The following is a 10,943-nucleotide window of genomic DNA, read 5'->3' as shown; positions in this document are numbered from 1 at the left end:
CGCACAACCATTGAAGTCTTTCTCAATAATTTCTGTAGATAGAGGGAAACTCCTGCATATCCTCATAGAGTTACACAGACAGAAGCACGTAGCTGCTCACACACTTTCATTATCAGGAGTAGTTACGTATTTATCATATGTGATGAGATGTGTCTCTTGGTAATGCCTTTTGGCATCTTAATGTCGGGCGGCCACATTGGTGCGACCAATTTGGCATTACGCCCAACACTCCCCCTTAATGCCTATTGGCGGCACAAGGGATATGTGTTGTTATTGATAACCTAATCTGGTGCCAGGTTTGTCAAGTGATGGCAACACCCTAGTTGCAAAGCCTAATTACATTATGCAATGCAGGTTTTGGTATCAAACTATGCGGGACAAAGATGGTCCCGTGCTCGAGGAAGTTCCGAATGGCATTTTCTTCATCTTCACACGAGCTCTCCGCTTTGTCTTGAACTGCATCAGCTCTAGCTAATCCATTTCTCGAACTTGAGTAGATTCCTTCTTTCCTCCCATCAAGGAGAGAAATGGAATCTTCATTGGTTGTGAATTGTCAGCTTCAGCATTAACCGGGTCCTCAGGGCCATCATCGAAAGTGTCCTCATCGTCAAGTCGATAAGCACCTTCATCATCATTGGATGCATGCTCATCATTATCATCAACATCATTCACAACTTGTAAGATGTGCCCCATCTGTATCATCTCCTTGTGCATTGGCTGCAGCAGCATAATCGACATCTTCAGATGTGCCATCAACAGTAGATTCATCAGAATCTTCATCGTTGGCGCATGTAACACCATCGTCAGCACTATCTGCATCTTGGCCTTCATCGTCTTCTAATATACACCATCTCCATTTGCTTGATCTCCATGAGGATCTTCATCCCCAACATACTCAGGGTTAGCATCATGATCGCTGCCGTCGAGGGATGAAGCACTCGATAGATCACCATCAGCATGATCTCTCTCTAATTTAGCATCGTCCTCAACGGGATCAACATCGTGGCCTTCATCATCAATTTCGCCACCTTCTTCTTAGCATCTTGTTCACCATCGTTGGCAATGCCGTCTGCATCATCATCAGTTCGATAATGCCTGCATCAGCATATTTGTCACCCTCATTTGTATCTGCAGATTCGTCATCATTCGCATCAGCATCTTGTTCTAATTCTGCACTGTGGCCTTCATGGCCATCGCCTTCTGAGTCTGCATCGTCTTTGGCGTTTTCATCACCAGCAGTGCTTGCTTTTGCTGCTTCGTTGTCATCAGTGTTTTCATCACCACTTGCTTTTTCTTCTTCATTGGCTACAGGATTTGCTACTCGATTCCAGTAATTCGCCTCTACACTGCCCATGTCATTTCTGGAATCGGCTTCTTCTTCATTGTGAGGTTCTGTGTTTTCCTCTACAAGGCCCGAGTCAATGTTGGAGTCGTCTTCTTCATCAGCCGAATAGGTTGTATCCTGTGCCTCGTGGCCATCATCCTAGTGAAGTATTCTATGTACCAAGAGAAAATGGTGCTGCTATATTTCTGCAATTTTCGAGGTCGCGAGTCGTCTTCATCATGAGGAAAATAAGGGTAGAGCCCCCAACTGACTCCAAGGTACCCATCTCATACCATGTAGAGAGAGGGAAACTCTTGCATATCCTCTCTCTCTAACATAACATTAGAGTTAGAGAGACAGAAGCAGCTGGGAGTAGTTACATATTTATCATATGCAATGAGGTGTCTCTTGATAATGCCATTTGGCATCTTAATGTCGACCGGCCACATTGGTGCGGCCAATATGGCATTAGGCCCAACAATTTCTGCTACACCTCAGTAGCAATTTGAATTGGGTTCCACTTGCTAGTCCGCACAGCATCGCAACTTCTGCTTCAGCACCCGTCCGAAACCCCCTTCCTCTATTTTGCCACGGCCACTCCAGCTCTGCCCGGCTGATCTAGGAATGTCCGCTTCTTGGGCCTGCTTCCTCTCCAATGTATACAAAATTTAGCCTCGCCGCCGGCACTATTGCTGGTAGCGAGCTTGACTGCTATTGCTGGACAACCCTCCGCCACTAAGGTGAAGCGTTGCTGGACAACCCTCCGCCACTAAGGTGAAGCTCCCTTCTGGTTAGAATACGGCTCCTTTCTTCCTCCACCATAGCCAAACCTATCCATTCTTACTGCCATCCTTGCCTACTGACCATGGAATCATCTTGGATCAAACAACTTCACCATTATTGGTGGTGGACTCGAGTTTCGTGGTCACCACAAGTGTTGAAGGCAAAACCCTTCAACTTAATTTACAAGAACACAGAAAGTAATTGCCACAAAAACTTCATCTATTCATTGTCTTCATCATCAATGGTGGTGGCTATTGAGTGTGGGATACGTAAAAGTAGAAATGAAAAGACACCTCCAAAGAGTTTGTTCACAAATGCTACGATAGAAGTGTGTGTACAGCTAACTCACACCAATATTCATCTCTTCACGGGAGATGAGGAAATCAATCAATTCTTAAAAATTAGGAAAATTCTCTTGAATTCTAATGGAGGTCTAAATTTTTTTGTATTCTTTTTCAAGACCATTCAAAGTCACGAATACCATACCATCATCATCTACTAGTGATCCGATAAAAGAAACGGCATCTACAAGCCCTTTAACCTTTGTCGAGTAATTATTTATACTTAGTTTTCCTCTTTTTACATTATGCAGCTTTTGCTTTAGCTGCATCTTCTGAGCTTTTTTACATTATGCGGCTTTTTTACATTATGCAGCTTTTTGCTTTAGCTGCATCTTCCGAGCTTAGGTGTTTGTGATGTATACCAAGGTGTCCCAAGTCTCCTTAGGCATTTGTGCATCAAATATATGCATAATCATAGAATTTGTCACACCAATACAACACCTTTCTCGATCTTTCATGCCATGTCACTCTAGGAAAACCAATGGGATTGAGGCTTGGATAACTAACAAGGGTTTTGTAACATTTTATGATATAGAAGCCTCCCTAGCAATCACCTTATCTCTTGTAATAGGGTTTCTCTTTGGGATCTAGACTGGGTTGGGTGTTGAAGGCGAAGGTTCACCTACAATAGTCTTCCCTTTATTTGAATTTGAGCCTACGAAGCTATGCTGAGGAGACTTGGGAATTTGTAAGGGGCGATAGTGAGGCTAGTGGTATATATTTATGCTTTGGGATCCAAATACAAGGGTTACCCTCATAGCCTTGAGCTTTCAATGAGCATTTGAGGGGTAGGAATTTTTTCACCAATCTCTGAACTCCCAATATTCTTTTCTCATAAAGAAATTAGCCATCTTCAACTTCCATACTTGGAAGTTATTCTCATATATCTTTATTTGTAGCAACTTACCAAATAGTGTATGTAAAAACCTTTTGCACTTATTGTAGCAAATCTATAATCTTCAACAATGATAATGTTAACTTGTTATAATACCACTATATGTGAACCAGTCATATAAACATACATCTACCAACACATGTAATACCTAGATTCTTTGCATAGATTGTCCTATAACCAATTTTTTGATAAAACTTTGCACTGAACTAGAAATTAGGCATACATGGTCAAAATTGGCAGTTCATAGAGTGCATACAATGGAAAGCTTGCAGAGCCAAAATGGGGCCAAATTGCACCGAAATACGTAAAAATGAAATAAACAAAGTTAATTGCACAACATAATATGGTCTTCTTCCTTCACTTAGGAGAATGCTTCAATTTGAGACTGACTTCCCTATCTGCCCGTAGTTCTCACCTATCAAACGTGTTACTTTAAAATCAAAGAGGAAAAGAGATAGAAATACCCTTACCCGTGTGTCGCTTCCTTGCTTGCCTTGTTCTTGCCTCTTGCCTATCTCGTTAGTTCTCATACAAATCACAGCTCTGATACTATAAATGCGAGGACGAGAGAGAGCTTGAGTTCCTTTGCAAGCAAACACACACATACAAGAGAGAGCAAGACACAAGAGAGAGATGGATGGTTGAATTTTCTTCTATCTTCTTCTCTTCTCTACAACCATAAACTAAGACTCCACCCACCTTAGATTAACTCACTTGATTAGTGTAAGATTAGTTTCACCATAGCTATGCATGCTCACGGAGTATCCATGTTTTTCAACCTGGCATCAGAGCCTCCCCTCTCCTCATGAATGTCTCAATTTTTAGCTTAGTCCATCTTTGTGAACATCATTAACACTTCATTATCACAAATCCTATCACTAAGCTTATTAATCACACTCTTATCCATTCACCCCCTTTGAGGCCCAAAATTGTTGAGCCCTATTCTCCTCACTCTCTTGATCATTGGAGAAGCTCTCTTAGCCACTTACTACTAATCTCTAGGCATCCATTCTCACCAGGTGGATTCGACGAAAATGGTCTCTAGGTCGCGTTTTTTGCCCTGTAACGTTGACTGGTTATTTCAACCATTCTACCTCTTCGCTTATAATTGACCAAAACCCTCCTAGCTGTGGGTTAGCAATGCCATGAGCTACTACTACTCACAAACCGAATTTGTGTAGGCAAAATCCAAGGGTGGAGTAGTTAAAGTACACATGAAATAAGTCATCTCACACATGTGAGATGAGTCATTTTGCAGTATGAGATGACTTGACCCTCACGGTTACAAGTTTCTATGAGAAACAATGGGGGTCCTTGCTTGATGTTTTAAGGCTATTTGTTTGTTTCTAGCGAAGATTAACACCTAATTTATTTATTTACTGAATCAAACAAAACGTTAACTAATCTACCATTTTTAATAGATTTTTATTGATCGAAAGAAGATGAACAATCACAAGGAGAAAGAAATCTAATTAATGCAAAAATCAGATTTCTAGCTAGCCTTAACACTAGAAACTAATCTGACACCTATGCTAACTAAGAAAGATCAAAATTTTGAACTAATTTAACAAAAATCTAGACTTTCCTAATACCTATTTAATACAAAAATTAAACCTATTCTATATCAAATGTAGAACAAAACTAAGTCTAAAACTATTCTTAAACCCTAAATGAAATAAAAACTCTTAACCTTCCATCACAGACCACAAAGCTTTGACTATGTGACACTCCTCACATAGTCCCATTATAGGTAGGACCAAAAAAGGGTAACTAAAATTTGAGGCCTGTCGACTCTCCACTTATCACGCATTCACACTCCGGCGTTTGCTCTCTCATACGCTCTATAATCCAATATTAATTCTGCTAGCTCTTTCGGGGGGTTCACTATATGTAAACCCGAGTCTATATCACCTTCGTCCAAGATCTACTTTAAAAATCCCTTATCTGTGAGTTTTTCATGAATAAAACATACCCTTTTTCTATTCAATATGTGAATAGAAAACATACCCTTTTTCTATTCAATATGTGAATACCTCCTTTAAATGGTACCCTTCTATATATAAAAATATGTTTAAAAAAAGATTTTAAAAATCCTTTCTGTTGAACCCACATGCTACGCTTACATATCTATGAGTGACCCTCGAGCTAACTCTCTCCACACCACCCCATTCCACGGATCCTCATTCTAACAAATTAAACACACTTTGGCAATTGGCCCTTGAACACAGACATCAACGAACATGCTAGGAGTGATCAATTCCAAAACATAATATATTAGTGTAGATATATACGTATATATTTATATAAACCTGAACATGGGGCTGTGTGTGTGATCCAGCTCAACCTGCGGGATAACAGGAAAGGAGGGTGGACTCCTCGCAGAAGCCATGCCGGTAGTAGCCAATACGAAGGATGTTCATGGAATATGGGAAATTTTACCAAACTTGTAAACGAACACTCATATGTCGGAGGCGTGCATGCCACTGCTGTTGATGGGCGATCCCCCGGTATCATCAAGGTAGCCTGTGCCGACTTCGGTAGAAACCCTACAGAGAGATTAAATGGCTCAATCTTCACAGCGTTATGAACACTAATTAGCGTGATTGAGAGGACAAGGATTGTTCCTTACGGTTTCTTTCCCAATACACTCTTGTTGTTGTGCATCCACACCTTGAGGACGTGCCGCCTCACGCCGATGTCCGCGCAAAATTGCTGGACCTCGGCCTCGTCCTGTTTCTGGATCCTCCACCCGACCTTCTCCGCGAAGGCGCCCATGCGCTCCTTTTGCTCGCTGCTGAATTTGGTCCGAAAGCGTTTCTTCCTTGAAGAAGAAGACGTTGAGAGGGCGTGGGCATAAGGGCCAGGGTGGCCGAGGCTCATCGACATCCTAGCCATTGGTTGGTGTCGGTGATGATCGCGACCTTCCACATGGGCGGCGGGGCTGGCCATAGTGGCCGAGGGAGGCAGCTGCAGAGGGAGGCCGGGTAATGCTAGCCGCTTTCTATCGCGAGCTGAATTGAAGCTGCAGAAGGCACATGGGGGCTCCCCTTCCACCTCTCTTCTGTGAAAATTGCGATGGCAGCCGCACGCTCCGCACTGGAGGGCCTCCAGGCTTCCCTCCTCCCCGCTGGACATGAACTCCCCGCACCCATCCAGTGCAAATCCGCCAATACTTGCAGCGTGGTTCTTCAAGCACTCCCTATACTTCCTCGATTTCTTCATTAGCGCAGGAGGAGGCGGCACCTCCAACAAAGAATTACTGTTAGGCCTTGCGACATTCATCAACTCTTCAGCAGAAGCTTGTGGATTCATTATTCCAGAGGTGCTGCGGCCCCCTTGGCCCGATCCGCTGCTGCCGGCCATCTGCATCTTGAACCTGGAGGACTCGTGAATTGTTCGATAGTTCACCGGAATTGGCATGGTTATGGTAGGTACTTGTTGCGATCCAGCTATTCCCTGCACGTCCATCCTAGAATGAGCAGCAGCAGCAACTCCCTGCCAGAAGCCTCCCTCTTACCTTCGTATGCCACTGCATACCAGACTCCACCCCTAGCCACCTCAAACGTGTCTTCATCAGACCCTCGCAGCTTCCTGTCTTGACAGTAGGTTCTGTCCCGTGCAACAACCCCGCGTCAGCTCCTTCTTGTAGTGGCTTGAGCTGATGCGCCTGGGAAGCTCATGCAGGAGCTCCTGAGTCCTAACACTATGCACAACTGTAGCACCCTAATTGGTGATATTACAGAAATTGTTGGGACCCTTTTATGCCCACAATGAAAATTTCAAGAGGACTTTTTTTGATTGATGATGGCCGCCACCACAACCACCACAAAAGACTTATACGAAGATCGTGCGCTTCGACCCAGCCACAGTATATGTAATCATCAGGAGGTTCGGCAAACGTAACGGATGCAGACAGACGGCAGCGGAAAGGATGCGCACCCAAGGAAAATTCAAGAGCTCAGCATGAACAACACCGCCTTGCCAGAATCCCTTGGAGAAAGCCTTCAAATTTCAAAAAGAGAGAAAAGTAGGCGTCTCTAAGGCCGGCCGTTTTCTTCTTCTTCTTAAAAGCGTTAGGAAAATGGCAAAGAACGGAAACAGACTCGTCTTCAACTCTAAACTCTCGTACCGTCGTGTACCGAATGTGAGGCTGTTCCCACAGTATTATCCCATGCGTACTTAGTGTGCGGTTATCCCGTGCGTACTTAGTGTGAGGTTGAGGCTGTTCCCACCGGTGCTCGAAAAAAGTGTTTTTTTTAACAATTAAAGGTAATAAATCATTAGAAAATATACAAATATAGGGATTTATAACTAAAATGTACAAGTTTCAACCTTTCAAATTAATTGCAACATCTCATTTTAATCGGGATTAATATCGTATTTCAATCCAGAAAATTTTAATGGAGAGAAGACGAGTTTGTTTTATAAAATACTTCTCATTTCAAAAGGAGAAGATAAAATCCCGTCTCTAGTTTGTAAAAAATAATAGTAGTTAAATGAAATTATAAAAAAAGCTTGTTCAAATTTACTTTTACTTTTTTTTTTCCTTTTTCTCTTCAACTCATCGTCAGAAAGATTCATGTCAGGTTTACTCAAACTTTTGCAAAAGCACAAAATTTAAGAGGACAAAATAAAGCAAAAAAAAAGAGGGGGAGATGTGAAATTTCAGAGGACAAAAATAAAGCAAAGAAAAAGAGGGTGTGACACATCTCCCGTGGTATTTGAGCCAAAATGGCCAATACTACTTGTCAACCGCTGCGCTGCCTACCAATAGTATGCTGCCACATACTTGAAAACATCTCTAGTATATATATGTGTGGAGGCTGTTCTCACACGCCTGAAGGCTATTGAGTTCCTCAGAGATTAAAGCTTCGGTGGAGGTAGTTCTCACGCTTGAGATGAACTACGGTCGGTGGCCCACCAGCTTAAAGTCTTTGTATATAGCTGATTCACGCGATGCAAGGCATTAAATGTAGCCAAGGGACAGCTACGTCGCCACTTTTTCTCCTTCTTTTGAAGAAGGCTCTATTCTATAAGGTTCTAAGCCTGAAGGCCGTTGTATTCTCGTAATGTAATGGCTTACTTATAAGTGGCTGTTTCTCTCGAGAATGGACTGTAAAGATGCCTGCGGCCCATCATGCTTAATGGGTTTGCTTTCCAGCCTCATGCCCCTAGCAGGCAATTGGAGGCCATTTGGTGACAATTTACTTGGGTGTGTGAACAGAACAGCCTAGGCTTTGAAGTTTGAAGTTGAGGAGGTAAAGCATCAACTCATCTAAATAGCTTTTGCAAAGGTCCCAAGACGTGATGATGTGGCCAATAGTAACCTAGCTAATACGTAAAAAACTACTTTCGTAGCTATCCAATTTCCAGGCCAAGTTTGCTCAAAACAATGAGCTGAGTCATTGCGAGGACCCAGGTGCGTGTGTGTTGTGAGCCGATACCTTCCCACTAACAGGAACATGTGCGCGCCTGACACTGCTTTGTGTGTGTGGTTGTCATCTGCTGCTGTCTCAGACGTCCACGTGAATCTCTCCTCTTTTTTTCACCCTCCAAGACTCAGGGCCTCGAGAAACTTTCTACCACGCGTGCGAGGTTGGGCAGGCCGCAGGCGTACACACTAGAGAAAAGGTAGCCACTCAATTAGGTCCTCCTCCGTCCACGCAAAGCTGGTAAGTTCATGGTGGACCTTCTTTAGACCACCCTCTGCTTTGGAAGCGTTTCCGTTGCATCCATTTTCTCCGCGACAGCGACACGCGCCAATTCCCGTGACCACAACAGCGAGGCAGGGGCACTGACTCCTGAGGCTGAGGGCTCTCCTTGGGGGGGGGGGGGGGGGGGGGGGCACTCAAGTCTCGCACCGTACTGCCTAGCTACCTCATTGCAGCCTGTTACATCTTGCCACGTTTCCAGATTCTATTTAGCCACGTTGCAAGTTGTGGCTGTCAAATTCCGTTCCTAGCTTAGGGACCCTTCTAAAGTTCTAAAAAGTGCGGAAAATAACTTTTCAGCCAATGCCTTCATTTCTTTTTTTTAACAATAAGTTAAGTATATATATTTATATTAACAGGGCAAAAACAGCGATTTACAACAAGTCTACTACTTCCATTCCCTGGCTTTATTAAGACGAGTGGCCCAAACCCGCCTACCCCCGATCAATTATTGAATGGTCTAAAAGGTTGTTCACATGTTTAGTGTCTATGACACATGCACATACACATAGGACATGGGTCTGGCCTACTCTTAAAAGGGGAAACGTATGAATATAATGATTTTTTCATTTTCATCACATCATGTTATATAAACACAATTGTCATATAAACATCATGTTATTTTCACATCACATCATGTTATATAAACACAATTGTTTTTCACACCAAATTCTCTCTATCATCAAACTTTGTTTATGTGGTAGTATGTATGCATGTCAAACCCATATGCATGCTTAACCTTCTACAACGAACCTGAAGGTTTCTTTTTCTCCTGTGGTACATCAACGTATTTGAACACCTTGAAAAAAATAAACAAAGAAACAAAATACTATTTTCCTCCACTGATTACTCTCGACCTACTCTTGGAGGTGCCGAGCCTTTATATATATATATATATATACACATACATACATACATACATACATACATACGCACACATGCACATACATTCTTTTTATATTTTTTATATAATGAATATAAATGTACATATTTATGACATGTTTATAATATAAATTTATATTTACTATAAAAATATATTTATATATTTATATAATAAATATATATATTAATTATCTCTCTCTCTCTCTCTATCTATCTCTCTAGACCATATATATATACACACACACATCATATTGTTTATAATATATGTATATATATATATATATATTCATATTTATATATAAAAGCTTGAATATCTTGATTTTATCCATAACATCTACATATTATAACCTCTCTCTCTCTCTCTCTCTCTCTCTTAATAGATTTATTGTAATTTAAACGCATTATGCTCCTTCTATGATAAATATATATATATATTATATATATATATATATTATATATATATATATATATATTATCATATAATAACTATTACATATAAATCCACTATAAAAAATATCTATTATATATTATATACATATTTATTATATAAATATATTTCTCAGTACATATTAAACATATAGTATTATATTAAATTATTATTATTATATAAAAAGGTTATCATATAAATTTTTTACTTTTTATATAATTTATATTTACCTACATAATAAATATATAAGTTTATATTTACTATACATTGATTATATTGAATATGTTTATTTATTTTATAGTAATCAAATACTTATTATATAAACATATATTTATTTACATTACATTTATATGTATTAATCAATCAATTTATATATATATATATACATGTATATATACATACATACATACATACATACACATGCACGCACGCGAGTGCGCGTGCACACACACACATACATACATACATACACACATACATACATACATACATATATACATATACGTGTGTGTGTGTGTGTGCATACATACATCTATATCTTATTATATTATATAAAGAGTATAATGTATATATATCTATC

At 40.7% G+C, this 10,943-nt stretch overlaps 1 protein-coding gene across 1 annotated transcript; it reads right to left on the bottom strand.

Moving 5' to 3' along the window:
• Positions 1-5,574: 5,574 nt before the first annotated feature.
• Positions 5,575-7,425, bottom strand: LOC147639490 (zinc-finger homeodomain protein 2-like). Its single transcript, XM_086791879.1, has 2 exons — positions 5,973-7,425; positions 5,575-5,889 (listed from the first exon to the last, which is right to left on the bottom strand). Exons 1-2 carry the CDS (start codon positions 6,809-6,811, stop codon positions 5,802-5,804), a joined length of 927 nt encoding a protein of 308 aa, XP_086648005.1. The 5' UTR covers positions 6,812-7,425; the 3' UTR covers positions 5,575-5,801.
• Positions 7,426-10,943: the final 3,518 nt, after the last annotated feature.

Source organism: Cibotium barometz, chromosome 4 (genome assembly GCF_041138505.1).
Source record: "Cibotium barometz isolate CiBa-2024 chromosome 4, ASM4113850v1, whole genome shotgun sequence".
NCBI lineage: Eukaryota > Viridiplantae > Streptophyta > Polypodiopsida > Cyatheales > Cibotiaceae > Cibotium > Cibotium barometz.
The sequence above is the reverse complement of the archived record's forward strand: the minus strand, read 5'-3'. Positions and strand labels throughout refer to the sequence as shown.

Coding starts and splice junctions, on each gene's coding strand:
- LOC147639490 (XM_086791879.1), bottom strand. CDS start 6,811: ATGGACGTGCAGGGAATAGCTGGATCGCAACAAGTACCTACCATAACC. Junction 5,890..5,972: donor AGTGTATTGGGAAAGAAACC/GTAAGGAACAAT, acceptor ATCTCTCTGTAG/GGTTTCTACCGAAGTCGGCA.